The sequence below is a fragment of the Pongo abelii genome, chromosome 8 (assembly GCF_028885655.2).
Source record: "Pongo abelii isolate AG06213 chromosome 8, NHGRI_mPonAbe1-v2.0_pri, whole genome shotgun sequence".
NCBI lineage: Eukaryota > Metazoa > Chordata > Mammalia > Primates > Hominidae > Pongo > Pongo abelii.
Genome location: NC_071993.2, coordinates 119745770 through 119765729, shown reverse-complemented (window position 1 = coordinate 119765729; position 19960 = coordinate 119745770). Strand labels below are relative to the sequence as shown.

At 40.3% G+C, this 19960-nt stretch overlaps 1 protein-coding gene across 15 annotated transcripts in view; it reads right to left on the bottom strand.

The window, feature by feature from the left end:
* Positions 1-19960, bottom strand: part of VTI1A (vesicle transport through interaction with t-SNAREs 1A) — a 378702-nt gene that overhangs the window by 100900 nt on the left and 257842 nt on the right. For 3 of the 15 annotated variants that reach the window (XM_054522869.2, XM_054522875.2, XM_054522876.2), the window contains one exon: positions 10013-13330. The exons of the other annotated variants lie outside the window; for them this stretch is intronic. In XM_054522869.2, coding sequence (XP_054378844.2) covers positions 13311-13330 — 20 coding nt within the window. In that variant the 3' untranslated portion in view covers positions 10013-13310. Of the gene's footprint in view, positions 1-10012; positions 13331-19960 lie in introns of those variants that run through there. 15 annotated transcript variants of the gene reach the window in all.

Here is a 19960-nt window from a genome sequence, read left to right as displayed (position 1 = left end):
AACAAGCCAGTGCACATCAGGATCTAGTTTATGAAAACAAATGAAACGCCAAGATACCCTGAGCTCCTTGAAGCCCATGAAATTGTCTGCAAAATTTTGTGTGTATGTACATTTTTCCAGAGAGAAGTTCTATAGTTTTCATCAAATGTACAAATAGGTATGTGGCTTCAAAATGGTTAAGATAAACTAACTCCTTAACACTTTTTCATTACCTGGCAACCCTAGTTAAGAATTTCAACTTGCAACTGCCCACGCTTCCTAGGAAACACACACACCTGAGGGGATTGTTGGTTTTATGAAGCCTTCCTGGGTCTGGGGCCAGGACTGCCTGTTTCCATGGTGTTTCAAAGCATGATTGTTCTGGGTTAAGAACAAGACTAAATTTGTCTACTGATGGCTTGGACAGTAACAGGAGGTTGACTCCCTTCAAGAAATAAAAACATAAAAATAGTCTGTGTAAGAAAGGGTACCATTATTCTTCAACATTAGAGAAGTGTTCCCCACTCTGGTGTCTCAGAAGCCCAGAGATGAGTTGGGGTATCTGATTTAGAAGGAGAGGATGAAGGCATTGAGAGAAGCAGCAGGATCTGGTTGGAGAGGGAGGTGGAATCACAGGGAGCACTGGCCATTACAAGACTGTGTGGGGAGGGAGCATCCAGGTGGAACCAGATGCCTACAGACAGCAGGAACGATGAGATACCAAGGAAGACTGCGTTACCATTCCAACATAAACATAACCATTTCAGGGGAAATCTACCCTTGGTGTCTAGACTGAAGTCTTTATATACTATTTCCTAAGGAAAGGAATCAGGATTCCTTGTAAAAATAGTTGCTTCCAGGTTTGGGCCAAGAGCCTATGGCATCTTATCCTGACAGAAAAGACTAGTGGAATCATGTTAAAAGGCAAAAGAGGCAACTTGAAGGGGATCTCACTGATCAAAGAGTAATGGATGGACACCTATAAAATAGATAAAAGTCCAAGGGTTTATATTGATGCTCAAAACAAACAAGCAAGCATCATTGATCACTTTTGTAGGTTGCTGGTGCCATTCAATAATCTGAAAACTATTTAATAAACAGAGGCATTTATGCTGCTTTTCTGATATGAACTGTATTTCAGAGTAACCAAATAGTTGATGGTAGTAAGCTTTTCTATATGATAGAATAATAGCTAGTAAATGCAAACTGAATGTCAGAAGTGAACATTACCATGTTGTAATCCCTAATGAATGTTGGCAGTGATCATCAATGGTCACTAAAATTATTATGTTAACAGGTTGATAGAGAACTTCATAATGGATGAAAGGCTGACCACACCTGAACCCACTGATCAATCTTGATCTCAATAAATGTAATGCAAACAGATGTTATGTGTCTCCTGATGTGATACAGTTGAATTTGCATCTCATTAAGTCATTTGATCTAAGTATTAATTTACAGAAAGTACAGAGGAAAGATAAACATGTTAAATGGCACCGTGGAGATGCAATAGTTCAAATACATAAAATGAACATTTTTACAGGACGATAATCTACAGGACAAAAATTTTTACAGGACAATTTCTTCAACAAATAAATGTAATAAAAACAGGAGGATGATCTGTAATAGATTAAAGAACGTTTAAAGACAGATCAACCAAATGCAATAGATATACTTTGTTTGCAGCTTGATTTAAACCGTCCAACTATTTGTGAATGCTTTGGAAACAATTAGGAAATACTGAACCCAGACAGGTTATGCAATCATTTCTAAATAGTGATTACGTTCTTTAAAAGTTATGCTGTATGTGCTAGAGATACATACTGAAATATTTACAGGTAAAATCAGACATCTGGGATTTGCTTTAAAACACTCTAACAAAACAAAACAAAAAGAGGAGAGAAGGATAAAACAAGAAGGGTGACATGTTGGTAGCTGTTGAAGGTGGGTGTTAGAGACATGTGGGTTCATTACACTATTTTGTCTCTGTGTGTGAATTTCTGTAAAAAGGTTTTTGTTTTGTTTTGTTTTGTTTTGTTTTCAAAAAATGGGGGGATGCGGGAAGGAAATCACACAGAACATAAAGCAAGCAAGACAGGCAAGCTAATGAAAACACAACCCTTATCTATAGAGTCTTTGAGTTCATGTCCAAACTTGCCCCAGCTCTGGGGTCTGAGGGAGGGCGAACACAGATCACTTGAGGGAATGCAATCTCACTGCCCTCTTAGTGCAGGGTTACTAGGTGCATGGGAATTCACGGGGAAAGAGCAATTTGTGCTGAGTTTATAATCCCCAAGAGAGGTCAGGGCAGCTTTCTGATTGGTTGGAGGGGATAGAGCCTTCCAGGATCTACCCTGGAAGAGGCAAGCAAAAGGATCTCAGCCATAGTTTGGTGTCCTCTTTAACCTCATTCCCAGGGCAAATCCAAAACAAGTACCAACAGTACCATGCCATCTGGAATTCTATAATGCACAGCTGGCAATATGCCACGGTAAGCAACCCTCCGAACTGTAGATGATTGGCATATTTAAAGGCCACACACATCTTTTCTTCAGTTCTCTGTCTATCCTCTTATATATTATTAACGCATGTAATAAATTTGGCCTTGGACAGGGCTTGGTTAAAGGCAATAATAACACCATACTTGATACAGAAATGACCTATTGGGACCTGTAATATCTCTGTGCCAGCTTTTTTCAATTAAATGACCACAACTAGCAAACAACTATTAACATGGGGACTGTGTGGGATACAAAGATATGCAGTGTCTGCAATGGTGAACCACTAAATGCTTGTAGAAGAAAAAGGGAAAAAAGTTTCTCATATAAGTTCTTGAGACAAAGATGTTATTCAGCTTTACAATCCTTTGAGCTCCTGCTAGGAATATTCCACCAGTGTCCACAATTGCAGTTAGAGGCTATCTTGATAGAATCTGTGTGCTAGAAAACCTGTAATATGCACATAATGTCCGCACTTGCCCTGAATCCCAGAGAATGGAGGACTATTGCTACTGTACTCTCAGTGACTACAGCAACTTCAAATTACTCCTTCATCAACTGAAAACTAAATAGAAACTATGCTTAATTGTGTTCTTTGATTTTTCTCTGAGGCTATCCCACATATTCAAATTATATTTACTTTTTAAACAATTAGGACACTGGCATTTGGAGCCCTCACTTCCTGTTTAACAGTAACCATGCTTTCTGAACCACAGGTTTGATCAGCAGGGTGGGCCATCTGAAATTGAGATTGTCCTGAAGATTCCGGAGGTCAGCCTGCCGCATGCAGTACATGCCTTTCCCAGTTACGAAACAGAAATCCAGCCTGACCCTTCAGTCTGGGCCCCCACCTTGCAGAGCTGTGGCCTGATCTTAATGTAGAATCAAGTGCTGGATGGAACCACAGGTTACTGGGTTCAAGCCTGAACTTCTTGCAAAAAGTCCGATGCAAAACATTCCACTTCATCGGGAAGTTCTAGTGCTGGGGAAGTATGTTGCTAATGTTGCCAAGAGTTCTTAGTTTTCAAGTAAGGCCAGGTATAGTCCTGTACAGGGAAGAGCACTTTTTCAATAGGTTCCTAGCTTCTAACACCTAGCAAGATACCACTGATACCAACAACAAAACGATAATGGTGACGAGGAGGACGATGATGATGGTGGTAATTATAATATCATAATATGTAGAGTTTTAATTTTCTTTTGGGTCTTTATTAACTTTAGCCTTTACTTTGTAACTACTATTATTATCTTGATTTACAAATAAAGAACTTGGGGCACAGAGTGATTAAAATAACTTTCCTGACGTCACAAGGCTAGTAAGTGGACAAAGCCAGGCTGTCTGGCTCAAGAGCAGCAGTATGAACCACTGTGAGACACTGCCCCTTATTGTACTAAAGAGCATTGGCTTTGAATTGATAATAGGAATGCTAGACAAGAGGCTGAATTACAAAAGCAAATGTCCAGATTTTGCCTGGACTCATGATCAGAGTAGACTGATTAGACGAGCTCTTCTTAACTCTGGTTTCATGTAAGCATCACCCGGACAGCTGTTAAGATACTGAGAACCCACCAGTATCTGGGAACTAGAGAGTACGATTCATTTGGTCTGCAGTGGGGCCTGGGCATCTGATTTTTAAAAAGCTTCCCAGGTGATTCTCATGAGCAACAAGGGCTGACAGCCACTGGCCTCTGAAGCACTTTGCAAAACTAAAAAACAAATTTGGAATTGCTGCCTCTTTTCTTTTTCTCTTGGATAGCCACAAAGAACAACAGCACGTTGCAGGCTCATATCAGATCCTTTTTAAAAAATTTTTAAATTTTTTTATTATTATACTTTAAGTTCTAGGGTACATGTGCACAATGTGCAGGTGTGTTACATATGTATACATGTGCCATGTTGGTGTGCTGCACCCATTAACTCGTCATTTACATTAGGTATTTCTCCTAATGCTATCCCTCCCCCATCTCCCCACCCAACGACAGGTCCCGGTGTGTGATGTTCCCCACCCTGTGTCCAAGTGTTCTCATTGTTCAATTCCCACCTGTGAGTGAGAACATGTGGTGTTTGGTTTTCTGTTCTTGCAATAGTCAAATCTTATCTGAATATAGATCCCTTGTTGTGTACAGCATCTGTTAACATAGATGAGAACAGCTGTTCTAACCTTTTACAAACCAGTAATCCAGGTTGATAAATTTGGTTACTTTCTTTTAAAGAGAAAACCCTGTGCCCTTAACATTGCAGGATAAGAGTGTATCAGAACTAAACTCTCTTTCCTCAATAAGGATACAGAGGACCCCTTAAACCAGCTTACTCTCTTAACTAAGAACAAAGATCCACAATTTCATAGTTGAAAGGGCTCTTAGGTGCCATCTAACATCTCTCAGCACCACAAACACACTCCCCACCTCCCCCAATGCAGAAATGCCTTCTGCAAGATCCTTCCAGATGGTCAGTCAGCCCTAGCTTGAACAGTTCAATGACAAGAGGCCTCGCTCCTTCATAAGACAACACATTTCATTGTTGGACAGATCAATTCTTCTTTATATGGGTTCAAAATTAGCCTCCCTATAACTTCTACTTGTTCATAGCCCTGTTGTTGTCTGAAATAATAGTATAAAGTCTCCTCTCCTTTCAAATGAGTGCCCAACAGCACATCATTATGGCGGAGGATGGTACGCTGGAGGGAATACACAGGACTACACAGGACCAAGAGACTTGTTTTGAAAAGCAGCTCTGCCTCAGACTTTAGGACCGTAGTAACTAAAGCCCTTCGGGCCTTCGTTTCATCATGAGTATTAAAAGTACATAAAAACAAAGACAATGAAAAGCTTGTCAAATTGTGAGCATCAAATTAAAAGTGTAAGTCAAATGCTTTGTAACGGAAAAGTACCCTATGAATGTAAGTTGTTCGTTATTGGTGCCTTAAGGTACAATATTCTTACATTTAAACAATTCTTCTGTCCACAGAACCATATATTTTACTTCTGAAGTTGGTATAGTAGCGTTGCTAAATAACTGTTAATTATGGCAATGGCAAGTGAGTGCTCCTTGATGCCACCTATCGGTTATTTGTTTCAGTGACAGTGAGAAGTTGGAAGATGGCACAGGAAGCAATGTGCTGATGCTGTCTTTCATTCCTCAGACAGATCAGAAGAAACAGAGAACAGCAGATTTGGAATCAGAAAATCTGCCACTCACTATGTAGGTGCCATTGAAAAAGTGAGCTAACCTCAGTTTCCCCACACATAAAAGGAGAAAATAAAAGTATCAATCTTACATATGCTTCTATGAGGATAAAAGAAAATGATATGTGTTAAGTACTCAACAATAAATGTCACTGAATAAATTGCAGGGCATTTTCACCATTTTTTTTTTTTAATCAGTGAGAACCTAGTGGCAAAGTGCCATATTCTCTCTAAAATAAACAGAGAATTTCAGATACTCCACCTGGATACAATTCCAACTCTATCATTAATTCTCCATGTGACCCACATACTTCACCTCTTAGGTTCTTGCTTTCCTAATTGGTAAAATGAGTTAATTAGACAAGCTGATCTTTCTAGGTATGCTTCTGGGACCACTAATATCTGTATCGCTAACCAAATGGAAAACAAAGTTTTAGAAGCAAATTGCTTCCTGAGAACAATTCAGTTATTGCCTAATCTAAAATACTACCATGGTAAAAAGAACATCTTCAATTTATAAATTTGTTTGAAAATCCCTTCCTTTAGGAAGATATATTTGTTTCTAATGGTTCTGCTAACCACATGCCTGAGGTGAGGCAAAAGAATTTTTAAAAACTCAATAGAATCAGACATTTCTCCAAAGAAGAAATACAAATGGCCAATAAGCACATGAAAAAATGTTCAGCATCTAGACATTAGGGAGATGCAAACCAAAGCCACCACGAGATAGTTCCTCACTCCCACTTGAAAAACTATAATAAAAAAGACAGACAAAAGCAAGTGCTGGTGAAGCTGTGAAGAAATTGGAACACTTATTCATTGCTGGTGGGACTGGGAAACAGTGCGGCCACTTTAGAAAACAGTTTGGCAGTTTTTCAAAACTATGCAAAGTTACCACATGACCCAGCAATTCTACTCCTAAGTAGGCAGCAAGGAGAAATGAAAATGTATGTTCACACAAAAACTTGTACATAAATGTCCATGACAGCATTGTTCATAATATTCAAAAACTAGAAACAATCCAAATGTTCATCAATTGATAAATGGACAAATAAAATTTATGTATCCATACAATGGAATATTATTTGTCAATAAGAAGACTTGAAACATTACGCTAAGTGAAAGAAGCCAGACACGAAATACCATATATACTATGATTCCTCTTATAAGAAATATCTAGAATAGGCAGCTCTATAGAGACAGGAAGTACACTAGTGGTTGTCAGGGGCTGGCAGGAAAGGGGGAGTGACTATTAATGGATACCAGATTTCTTTTTGGGGTGATAAAAATGTTCTACAATTGGGCCGGCTGTGGTGGCTCACGCCTGTAATCCTAGCACTTTGGGAGGCTGAGACGGGCAGATCACCTGAGGTCGGGAGTTTGAGACCTGCCTGACCAACATGGAGAAACCCCGTCTCTACTAAAAATACAAAATTAGCAGGGCGTGGTAGCGCATGCCTGTAATCCCAACTACTCGGGAAGCTGAGGCAGGAGAATCGCTTGAATCTGGGAGGCGGAGGTTGCGGTGAGCCGAGATCGCACCATTGCACTCCAGCCTGGGCAACAAGAGCAAATCTCTGCCTCAAAAAAAAAAAAAAAAAAAAGTTCTACAATTGTTTGTGGTGATGGTTGCACAATGCAGTGAATATACTAAGAGCTACTGAATTGTACACTTTAAATGCGTGCATTATGTAACATATAAATTATATCTCAATAAAGCTGTTAAAAAACAACAGAAGCACATAATCGATAAGGATCAAGAATCAGTTCCATTTAATCAAAGTGCAAGGAACATGTACGTTTGTATAATAGCATTTTATGTGGATAATTGCTTTGTACATTCAACTGCTTTAAACCCATTTTTGCATTGGGATCATTTTTCAAGGAGAAGATGAAATTTAAGGAAGTAAAACTGAATAAACAAGGCTATTGCAGCTCACAAAATATATTTCTTTTATTTTACTACCGAGGATCGACTCAGTGGTGTAAAATGCCATTAAAAAAAGAATGACAAAGTTTGAATGAGAAAATGTATTTCATCGTGAAAGATAAAAGTCTTTCCTTCTCTACAGTGAATACAGGTAATTTCAGAAGCAGCAGCTCCTAATTATTCACTGTTGAAAAGCTAAAAAAAGGTTCATATTGAAAACACTGACCTCTAGTTTGCTCTGTGAATGAAAGCAGACACAAATTCTCATTTTCCTAGAATTCTGGTTGATAACTGAGTTGGGAAAAGCATGCATTTCTTCATTACAGTGCAGTCGACTGTTCATTTAAATAACAATAACCTGCATAAAAGTCACAAAAGCATTATCTAGCAATTTTACTGTGTTGAAATGCATTATTAGTACTAACAATGCCAAACAGAGTAAATAAATGACTGTCTTCTTATTTTCAGCATTATTCCTGATTACTTAGCTTTATGAAAGGGTAGCATTATTATTACTGGTGCATTCAACACCTTGGTCAACACTATTTGCTTGGATAACTCTTGAACGGGAAGGGATTTCAGAATAGAGCTATATTCTTTTCTAGATTATCCAAGGGGGAAAAAATCTTCCAATTCAGTGCTTATATATCATATATTTTTGATAACAAATGTTTGAAGAACTCAACTTCTGTTTTCTACATATGTGTAAAAACAAGAATTAAAGTCTTCATTAAAGATAGCACACTTGAAATAGTGCTTACTAAAAAATGTAAAATTTACATCAGTTGTTTAAACAAGAAGATTTCTTACCACGAACATTAAGGTAATGCTTCAGTTTTTAAAGTTCCTTAAGCCCAAAGTCTGGGCCTTTCTTTCAGTTTTTCTTTTTTCACTCGCTGAAACATTCAGTACTCCACTAAATGTCATTGACCAAACTTGTTATGAGAGTACCATTAATCTCCCAGGTGCAGAGCAAACAGAGATTTGAAATCATTCACTCCTGAGTCTCTAGTTTGCTGGGGTTAGAGTCAAAGGGGCCTCTCCATGAAAGATCTGAGCAATATTTGGCTTTAACAATGGATGGAAGTGCAGCTTCCTAGAAGATGGGGCAACAGGATACATCCTTATAAAATGTTGTCATCTTGATGGGGACAGTACACACTTGAGTGACTGACTCTCATTCAGACAACGGGAGTTTTGTGGTTTGTGTGTGTGCACTGAGGCCTTGGATTTTGCTGTGGGAAGGGAGCAAGGAAGGTTGTGGGCGACACCATAATGAGTAAATTAATTTTTAGGTAACTTAAAGGATTATGTGAGTGGATGAAAATGTTCTTCGGGGATGTGACAGATTGTATTTTCCAAAACTGGTTGCAACAATATTTCCTGCCCCCCTGGTCTTCCTCAAACTGCCACCCCTGCATCAAAGAGTGGGGTATGTGTTCCATCCCATTCCCTCAAACCTCGGCAGGCCCTTGCGACTGTCTTGCTGAGTAGAATGCAGCACAGAATGTGGCACTGTGTGACTTCTTAGATTGGGTTAGAAAAAGCCACACAGCTTCTGCCTCTCGCTTTTGTAGCTCTCACCTTAGGTGTCCTGGGCTGCCAAGCCTGAGGCTGCCATGCCGTAAGATAGCCCAAACCAGCATATGTAGGGAGACCACATGCAAGGGCCTTTTGACTAATGACAGAAAGAGAGAGGTGCCCAGCCAGTCCCGAGCTACTCCAGGCTCCTGTCCCCGCTACATAGTTCCAGCTCTGATCTCTGTTTGAAGAAGCCTCACGAGAGACCCTGAGCCAGAACACCCAGCCAAACGACCCCTGATTTTCCTAACCCGCCAAAATCCTGAGAGATTGCTGCTGAAGTCACTGCATATCTGGGGTGATTTGCTACTCAGCAACAGATAACCAGGAGAAGAGAAAAAGAGAACTGAATGGAGAGTCACATCATAAACAATAGAAAGGGCATATCACATTTGGAGCCAAGCCTTTCAGGCCACGACCTCTGGACATGTAAATAAATGTAATGGGCAAAGACGCCTTGTAAATCAACATGTAAGCTTCCAATTCAGTCATGACTCAGAGCTTCCAACCCTCAGCACTGAGCCAATGTCCCTCCGGTGGAATCTCCAGATTTTCCTTACAGAGGAGCTTAGGGCAGCAGAGGTGCAAGGGCACTTGTTACGAAGCTGCGTTTACATAGCAAGCACAGTCCTCTTATTCCGACTATGTTTGCTTGGGGTGGCCCTGGCAGCATTCATGGCAAGGGGCTCTTGGGGTGGTGGGGAACCTATAGCCCCTCTAAGGTACCACTGGCTCAAACCCTGGTTCCCACCTTGTCTTTTTTTCTCAAGTAAAATGGAACAGTTTGTACGGGTTGGGTATCCCTTATCCAACATGCTTGGGACCAGAAGTGTTTGGGTTTTTAATTTTTTTGGATTTGGAAATATATGCAAAATAACATTCCAGTTGAATATCTCTAATCCAAAAATCAGAAATCCAAAGTGCTCCAGTGAATATTCCTTTTGAGCATCATATTGGGGCTCAAAAACTTGGATTTTGGGGCATTTTGAATTTTGGATTTTCAGATTAGGGATGCTCAATCTGTAGCTCCTGGGCACAACATATTGTTTTAAGGCCTCCGTGTCCCTGTTCTCTCTTCATTGGCTAACACACACTTATTCTTCAAAGCTCAGGCCAGGTATCACCAACTCCAGGAACCCCAACTTGGCTAAGAACTCCTTGTGTACACATATGGGTATGTTATACTCAAATTTATAATAAAATTTGCTTAGTTATGTCTTCCCACTAGAGTATATATGTTGGGAGAGTGACACGGATTATTTATATTTTATCTTCACTACCTAAGGCCTGCCATGTCTCAACAGCATGTGTTCCATAAATGTTTGTAGAATAGAAATGAACATGCCAAGACATGTTGGCTTCAAAGGATGAATTGGCGACAGTGTCTCCATGCATTTCAAATATTCCTTGCTCTTCCCTGATCTCAACTGGAAATCTCTCTCTGTCCTGGAAACTCCCAGGAGAACACTTCGTCAGAAATTTTTTCATAGCCCTTTCCCTCACCTTGGATCCTCATCCTCCATGCCTTCTTCCTCAGATCCATCCCTTCTGTGTTGGACCATACTTACTTCTATTCCCACTAGATCCCCTTCTAGAGGGTCCGCTCCCAGCTGGCAGGTCCCTGGGCTGATTCACATCCCGAGTGCCAAGAGCACTCCATATGCTCAGAGTAGGTTTGGTAAAGCAGCGTGTCTTCCCAGTCTCAATACACTGACAAAGTAGTTACTGACTCCGAAATCTCTTCCCTGGGGTTAGCAACTGTGCCTACAACAAGTCTGCGAATACACCAGTCTTAGGTAAGTTCAACAGGTGATATCAAGATGAACTCAAATGATTTCAGGATAACCTGCTGAAGTCCTCAGAAGCTGACTGCGCCCTTGAAGTAGGTCATCCCCAGGAGCAGTTGCTTTTCATCCACCCAGCAGGTGTGTGTCATCAAATAAATATCATAAAATGTCTTCCAGCCAGGAACAACTATCTGGCAGGGAAAAGGAAGTACACAGGCTCACTGATTACAGCTCTTGATGAAAAGCATGAGATGTCTTTTTTTTTTTTAACATATGAAAAACAGTATTTTTATGAATAAGAAGGTTTCCACCTCCACCGTTTACTGTCCTCCCAGTTCATCCAGCTGTCTTATCCCCCAACTAAGAAGCTTCCAGAATAAACTAGTCTCAGTTTCATAACTTCATTTACTAAGGTTTTAACAAAGAGGACTCCACAAACCTGGCACCATAAAAACAATTTTTTTCCGTAAAACTCTGTGATTTTGAAAACAATCATGATAATTGGCAGGTCAACATGGTTTACTACTTGGGATTCTCTCTCTCCTCCCATCCCTTTTTCAGTGTTTAGATTATTCATTTAGGTGCTATCTTCCTCCTTTTTGCTGGAAGATTCAGGAAGTATTAAAATCAGTAATTTGTGGTTTTTCATATTTTGTAAGATTAGGAAGAACTGAATAATATGGTGCAATTTGTTCTTGAATATTCTCAAGCCTACCCCATCATTACATACCAAATTACCAGGTATGATTGAACCCAAATATTAAAAAAAATGACTATAAGAAAAAATAAGCCTGTGGTTTAACCCTGATTTCAAAGTTATGGGTACAACTTAAAAGAGGAAATATTTGGGCTCAAATGTGATTGGGTAAGTTTTGGTTTTAATTTTATCCATATAACTTATAACCTGCAACGCTGATGACAATTCTAAGAGAACCATGAACACGGTGCACATCATGGAAGATTGAAAAGGTTGGCTCATAATAATTTCAAGATGAGTTATGTAGGCCAATTTTTTACTTACTTGAATGTTATCTGCTAATATAATGGTGGATTTTTCAGTTAGTGTTTTTTTTGATCGAATAGCGTTTTCCAGACACCCAGATACCATTTTCCTGATCCTCCTGTGTCTAGGCACCCATCTGAGTTAGTATTTACTTAACTGTTTTCTTCATGTCAACTTTAAATTGGCCCTTTAAAGAAAAAAATCAGCTCATCCCAAACAACCATATCAGTAAAATCACAGGTCTGATGACTACCTAAATTTGTTCTTTTGGGAAAAAACAACTGAGTTAAGGGAAAACCACCCAGCTCAGAAGAGGCATGACAAGAGGTTGATCCCTTCATTTGATGAATATTTATTAAGTCCCTACTCTATGCCAACTCCTCTTGCAGATGCTGGGTTTATAGCAGTAAAGAAAGCAAAGTTCCTGCTCTCCTGGAGCTTACATTCTGCAGGAGGTGATGACAATAAGCCAACAAGTTTATAATATGATTCCAGGTATTGATATATGTGATAAAAAGAAATAAAGCAGGGGAAAGGCATCGAGTGATGAGGGGCTTATCTGAGATCCAACAGAGCATGGAAAACAGTGGACTGTTTTAAGCAGAGGCAAAGCGTCCAGAGAGTTAATAATATCACGTCTCCATTTCCAGTCTCCTTATAAAACTCAGTTGTGCCCCAAGATTAAGTCTTAGTGTGATGTACCGTCCTCAGATTGGTTTCTCAGTAGCAGTAGTGTCTCTCAAGGGCTAAGTTTTCAATGGGGAATGCACTTCTGAAACAGAATGGCCTGGATGGGGTTACAGTAGGGAGACCTAGAATGCCAAAAGGTGACCAAAAATGTTGAGAGGGGAAGAGTGAAAGGAAAAGGCTGGGTGCCAAAATACATGGGGAGCACCAAAGACCTCTTTTGCTATCTTGCCTATGGTCTAGCGTAGTAATCTCCATGTGCCACAAAAAAATTATTTCCTATACCAACCTTGGCTTAAATACACGGGTTGTTTAGGACCAGAGCAGCATTTTCCCCCTATTTATGGTAAGAGGACCTGGTAAATATGCTTCTTACAATTTTCCTTAAAAATTTGATTCTTAAGTTATTAACTGAAAACATCATTGATAATTTAAATGAAATGTATTGATAAAGGCATAGCCTGATTTTAAACAGATTTTTTTCTTTGACTATGTATAATTACTTATATTCTTGGAGGCTGACTGCATGATGAGAACCCAGCTGGTATCAGGTGTCAGACAAGGAGATCTGTGCTCTTAAGGCTGATAGACTGGAGCTGCTGCAATCCTGGCTCTGAGACGTGAGAGTTGTGTGAGTTTGAGCAAGTTACTGAACTTTTCTAAGCCTCAGTTTCCTCATCTGTGAAAGAAAATAATAATGACTCCCTTATAGGTTTGCTGTGACAGTTAAATGAAACTAAATGAGCTAATGCTTATATAGTAGTTAGCATTTAAGTACTCTTAAAATAAATGACAATTAAGATGGTGACAGTAATCTTGACAATAATGGTTAAAAAAAACCATATGCAAGGTCCTTCAGTTTTGAAACTGAGAAGGAAAGCCCTGGATTCTAAATTACTAAGAGGATTAAGTAATAACCAATAGTTCTGTAAGAGAATACTAGTGCTCCATTGGGCTGGTGCATGCAGCGTGGTGGTCAGAGAGAGAAGGAAACTAAGGAGGGAGGGGTCTTTCATATGGACCACAGGTCCATCTCAAATCTAAGGGGTTTAGAATGCAGTGGGCAGTGGGGACCATTCCAGGCAGCCTTGATGGCCATGGAAACACAGAAAGGGGATCCCTAAAGCTAGGACAGGGGTCCTATATCAGGAACTGGAGATCCAACAGGAATGGAGAGACAGGATGTCAGTGGAATGTGGCCCCAGCATTCTGAGGCCTCCCCACATTTGCAGCAGTTTTTGCTCTACTCAGTTTTACTAATGTTCAACATCTGCCACCCCAAATTTAAAGACAACAATGGGGGAGCACATCCTGACAGTCTAAAGCCATTAAATCTTCATATAGCACAATCAGATGTTGTGGAATCAACATCCCTTGAACCTGCACCAGTCTCCATCGGCAACAGAAGCAAATCAGTTCACATGCTTGGAGAATGGAGCAGCAGAAAGTGAAGTGCAAGTGGAAAATCAGGGTGGGCAAGTCGGTCCTAATGCACACTTTTTCTTATTAGGGCATGTGTCACATGTAAGCAAAGATTCTTTAGGAAGGGAAAGGCCTCTCTTAGTTTCACATCCCTACCCTTCTGCATGTATTCTACCCTTTTACCTTTCTTCCCCCTCTGGAGTAAACATTTAACTAGATTTATATCATTTAATATGTGTGTGTGTGTGTGTGTATGTGTGTGTGTGATAATAATTGATCTCATTTAGCTGTATTATATCATTTAGACCACATAGAGTTATTGAGTTCTATTGTGGGCCTAGCAGAGAAACAAATCATTAGGAGGATGAGCATTTCCAGGCAGCTTTTGCTTTTCATACCTCCACAGTCATGAGCTTTTACTGAAAATACATGGGAGGACTCCAACTTCCTTCTGTCCTGGTCCAATAAAAAGAGATTTGCAAGAGTAAATTTTAGGTTACTCTGTGGCCAGACCTGCAGAGTGTGACACCTACAACTTTTTGGCTGGGAGGGAGGGTGAGAAGAATGAAGATATCCAGGCAGGGTATATCTGAAGAAGATGGAACAGCATATAGGTCATGAACAGAAAAGCAGACTGGGAAATGAGGAGAACTAGGTTCTCTTACTAATTGGGTCACTCATTCAAATATTGAAGGAGCAGCAAGGGTGCTGAGGCTCCTTTTACTGGGCAGCCATGAAGAGTCATCAAGCACTACTTATAAATGATTTCTACTTCCCTGAGACTATGAATGTGTCAGGTGTCTTCAGCTGGAGAATGGACAGAGAACAGATTAAGATAAAGTGGGACAAAGATTAAAATAGAAAACCACATAGAGGGAACCACACTCTAGGAAAGACTGAGATGATGGCTGCTTTGTGGGTTTCTCACAAACTGTAGCCTCGATCTGGTTAGAGGGTTCATTTTCTGTTGTTGTCCCAGAGGACACAGTCGGTAAGCTATGGACCACATAGTAGAAAATAAATGACTCCAAAGCAATCACTTTGTTGGCGTATTCTCCATCTTGTTCCCCACAAGATTTGGGGTGGTTTACTTACATGAACAAACACCAACCATATGTGGGAAGTCACTGGTCTTGAACTTGGCCAGCTCTGATTCGAGGGCTGGCTTCACCAATGACTCACTGTATGGTCAGGGAGTATGGCCTGAAGCTCACCAGGCCCGGGGACAGCGCATGTGGGAGTCATTTACCAATAAGAATATGCTATACAAATGTCTGGGGTGATTATTAGTAGTAGGAATGCTTTTCATTTAATAGGCTAAATAAAACATGCTAAACAAACACAACTGTGAATAAAAAGCATGAAGTTTGACCTACACTGACATGGCCCCTAAACCTTAACAGTAGAAAGTTTTTCTCAGAGTAAGCAAAGCCATGATCTGGTCCTAAAAACAGCACATTTGTTAAACTGAAAATGCTCTAAATTACTCCTTGGTAAGGGCTATTCTGCACAATCTGATGATTTGGGATTTCGCCAAATTAATGTCACTAGATATGCCTTATAATTAGGATAAAATATTTTAAAAGTTTTCAAAATGAAGCTATTCATTAACTCATTGATTTTTTCTACAGATTGGGAGCCTGAATTTAAATGATACCCAAAAATATAACTAGGTGTGCTCAAAGAGAGAAGAACTGGTTGTGAGTCTTTAAATGGAATGCAGTGGTTTAAAATGTTATTACTATTCAGATTCTCTGAGAATATTAAAACTGCCCATTAAATGAAAATCTAATAATTGGCCCCACTGAATTGTGACATTTTGTAACCTGTACAGAAATGCAGAAAATTGTGGAAGAATAGCTCTTTTGAGGCAGAATTTGATTTGGAATGTAATATTATTCTAAAAGTGAAGGTTCTCATACACACACACACACACACACACACACACACACACACACACACAGATACACGTGAACAACAATGCAGACTGACTAAGAAAGCTGAGGAAGAGTCTTCAGAGCTAAGGCAGATAACTCAAGACTCTCCTAGGTAACTTATGCTACTGACCTGGGAAAAAAAGTAGGCAAAGCATGAGCTCAGAGTAAACCCCAACTTGGAAGTGGCCTCTCTTTGGACACTACTTAAAAAATATAAACAAGTTAGGTCATTCCATGCTTTTATATAAACCACGTGCAATTCTGCAGTTTCTATAATCATTCTGCAGTAGCACTAAGTGAATACAATTCAGAGACATTAATTGAGCCGGGCGTGGTGGCTCACACCTGTAATCCTAGCATTTTGGGAGGCCAAGGTGGGCGGATCACTTGAGGTTAGGAGTTTGAGACCAGCCTGACCAACATGGCAAAATCCCATTTCTACTAAAAATACAAAAGTTAGGCAGCGTGGTGGTGCATGCTTGCAATCCCAGCTACTTGGGAGGCCGAGGCAGGAGAATCACTTGAACCCAGGAGGCAGAGGTTGCAGTGAGCTGAGATCATGCCACTGCACTCCAGCCTGGGCAACAGAGCGAGACTCCATCTTGGAGAAAGAAAAAAAAAAAAAAAAGACATTAACTGGAGGACAACCAATGGATTCAAATCAGAGGTTTAAAAATCCTCATGGGCCAATATTTACCAAGCACCTTCCATGTGAATGCAACTGTGCTGAGTACTTTCAGATTCAAATACGAGAGCTGTATTCCTTATTCTCCAGGAGCTAACCACATAGTAGAGGGAATGAGATAGGTACTGAAACAGCTGAAACTTAAGGCATACTAGATCTGTCCAACAAGAGCAGTACAATCAAAGCAACACAGAGCAGTTTGGGAGGCCGAGGCAGGTGGATTGCTTGAGCTCAGGAGTTCGAGACCAGCCTGGGCAACATGGTGAAACTCTGTCTCTACTAAAATACAAAAAATTAGCCAGGCCTGGTGGTGCCTGCCTCTAGTCCCACCTACCTGGGAGGCTGAGGCACAAAAATTGCTTGAACCCGGGAGGCAGAGGTTGCAGTGAGCCAAGATTGCGCCACTGCATTCCAGCCTGGGTAACAGAGCAAGACTATCTCAAAAAAAAAGCAACATAGAGTGCTTCTTTTTGGGGAGACCTGAAAAATGTGATCTCTCCTTTCTTTGAGGATGCAGCGTGAAGACAGGGCACTGAAAGATGGGCAGGATTTTTATGGGGAAGAGAAGGTAAATGTCCAGGCAGGAGGAATGGCATGAGCAAGATTAAGAGCAAGAGGCAAGTCTGGTAGGCAGGGAGCAGTCCCGGCTGGCTGGGGTGCAGGTCAAGCGAGGGGAGGGTGGCTGGGAAGGGAGGTAGAGGCTGCATTGCAGAGAAGGCTGAGGGCCAGCAGAGGCCTAGGCCTGCCCACAGCACCAGGGGGGCAGTTCTGTCTGAAGACAGACACTCTTAGGGAACTAGGGGTCAAAAATCTTCATCGTATACTCTTTATCTGTGAAAATACAGGGCTCCAACTTTCTGTCCCTTTTCTGAGGTGTTTGTCAGCAAAGCAACCAGACACTCTTAAAGAAGGGACACAAAAAAGGGAGCCAATTCCTAGGGGAGAAATGGTGACTAAAATGAAACGAAGGCAGAGACTAATCAGGGAGGAGGATGGTGAGTGAGATGAAGGAGAATATATGCCAGAGGAAGGAGGTCTAATCAGGAACAGGATGGAGGTGAGGAAGGGGACATATACCCCTCCCGGGATAATCCCTAAGAAAATTGACAATAGACACTGGAGGGCCAGCAAGTCCATAGATTCAGAAACTACCAGCAACTGAGGGGTGGCATAAACATGCCAGCTATGGGTTTCCACCCAGAAACCAAGTACTGCTCTTTGCGCTTTTAGGAGACAGACTGTGTAACTACGAAACATCTTTTTAGGAGACTATTTACTGTCAAGAAGAAATGTTCACGGCAAATGGTGAAGTGGGAAAGGCTACACAAAATGGATGCATGTACAACATAATTCCATGTTTATAGAAATACGAGCAGCATTTATTGGTGTATTTGATCATCATGAGCTAGACTGCTGAATGGTGAAATATTTGAAATATTCCATGCCATCCAAAATTTCTTCAGTTCTTACTTAGAAGAGCTGGTGACTCGCTTCTGTCAAAGATACTGCTTAATGCTAATTAGTATGCAGAACACATTCCTTTACAAATATCTCTAATAAGTAGAATAACTAAAAGAATCTTGTCAAATATGTAGCGGCACAGTATAAAACATTAGAGATGAGTGTTTTCCTTTTTACCACTTTTAGGAAACAGTCTTCTATGTAAGAAATACATGGGACCTTACTTGAAAAAAACTGAAGTATTAACACAAATATTCCCAAGCTTATATTAGCTCTCGTAATCAATGTAACTTGTTTACACAGACCTGTAACCCCGTTTATATAAATATGCCCATGTATAAACAATGCATACTGCGCATTAGTGCTTGGTGGAGACCAAGTCTTTTTCAAAATGCAAACATTTCAGAATTATTTTGTATTTCAACAAACCTACAGTAATATACATGCTGTATACACATACCACACAATTACTCTATTTTGCATGTGAAATTACATACTTTATACACCTGGCTAGCACAGCGGAAGGACAGGCCCACTGATACCAGTGAGAAGCAATGAGTCCTTGTGTTTAACTTCTTCAATGTTATCAGGATAGAACTGTCTAACAGAAATGAACCTGCTTTCTCTGGCGGTAAAGAATCTTATCAACCTTTTACCTAAATAAACTTCACCAGGAACAGGGGTGAAAAAATCGGCTACATGTTTAATAAGGTGCAACCAGGACTGCAGCTGCTAATTTTGTTTGATGTTTTACAGCTGAGGGTAGCAAAAAAACTAAAAGGCAATTACATGAACCAAACAGACTTTTATAGCTCATAGTCAATCTCAAATAAATAATTCTGGCAGAGTCTAATATTCTTTATGTTAAAATACATCATCTTCCAATTTAGGACAATAACTTTAAAATTTTTATTCAAAGTAACAGCAAATCACAGACAGGTCTGGAAAACTTAAATGCCAATAAAACATTCAATTATTTGTAGGTAAAATATACATAAAAGGGAGGAGAATATATACAAAGTTGTTAACAATAGTTCAATAGCCGGGCAAGGTGACTCAAGCCTGTAATCCCAGCACTTTAGGAGGCAGAGGCGGGCAGATCACAAGGTCAGGAGTTCGAGACCAGCCTGACCAACATGGTGAAACCCTGTCTCTACTAAAAATACAAAAATTAGCCAGCCATGGGGGTGCGTGCCTATAATCCCAACTACTCAGGAGGCTGAGGCAGGAGAATTGCTTGAACCTGGGAGGCGGAGGTTGCAGTTAGCCAAGATCGCACCATTGCACTCCAGTCTGGGCGGCAGAGCAAGACTTCATTTAAAAAAAAAAAAAAAAAAAGCCTGGCATGGTGGCACATGCCTGTAGTCCCAGCTACTTGGGAAGCTGAGATGGGAAGATCACCTGACCCCGGGAAGGTTGAGGCTGCAATGAGCCATGATCATGCCACTGTACTCCAGCACTCCAGCCTAGGTGACAAAATGAGTTCCTGTTTCAAAAAAACAAAGACAACCCCTCCCCCCGCCACAAAAAACCCCCAATGGTTCAATGGAGGATGAGGCTTAAAGGGAGTTTTAGTTTGTTCTTTACCCCTTTCTGAATTTTCAAAATATTCAATAATAAATATGAAAGTAATAGTTTTTAAACATTTAGGTTTTATTGTTTAAAATTACAAGGATTTCAACAAACTCACCACATTTTTTTGTGTTAAAAAACAAAAATTAAATACTCTGAAGGTGATTTAAGCAAGTGGGAGCAACATGATAAACGTTGAGTGTATGAAAAAAACCTGCTGCTGCTTTAAAGA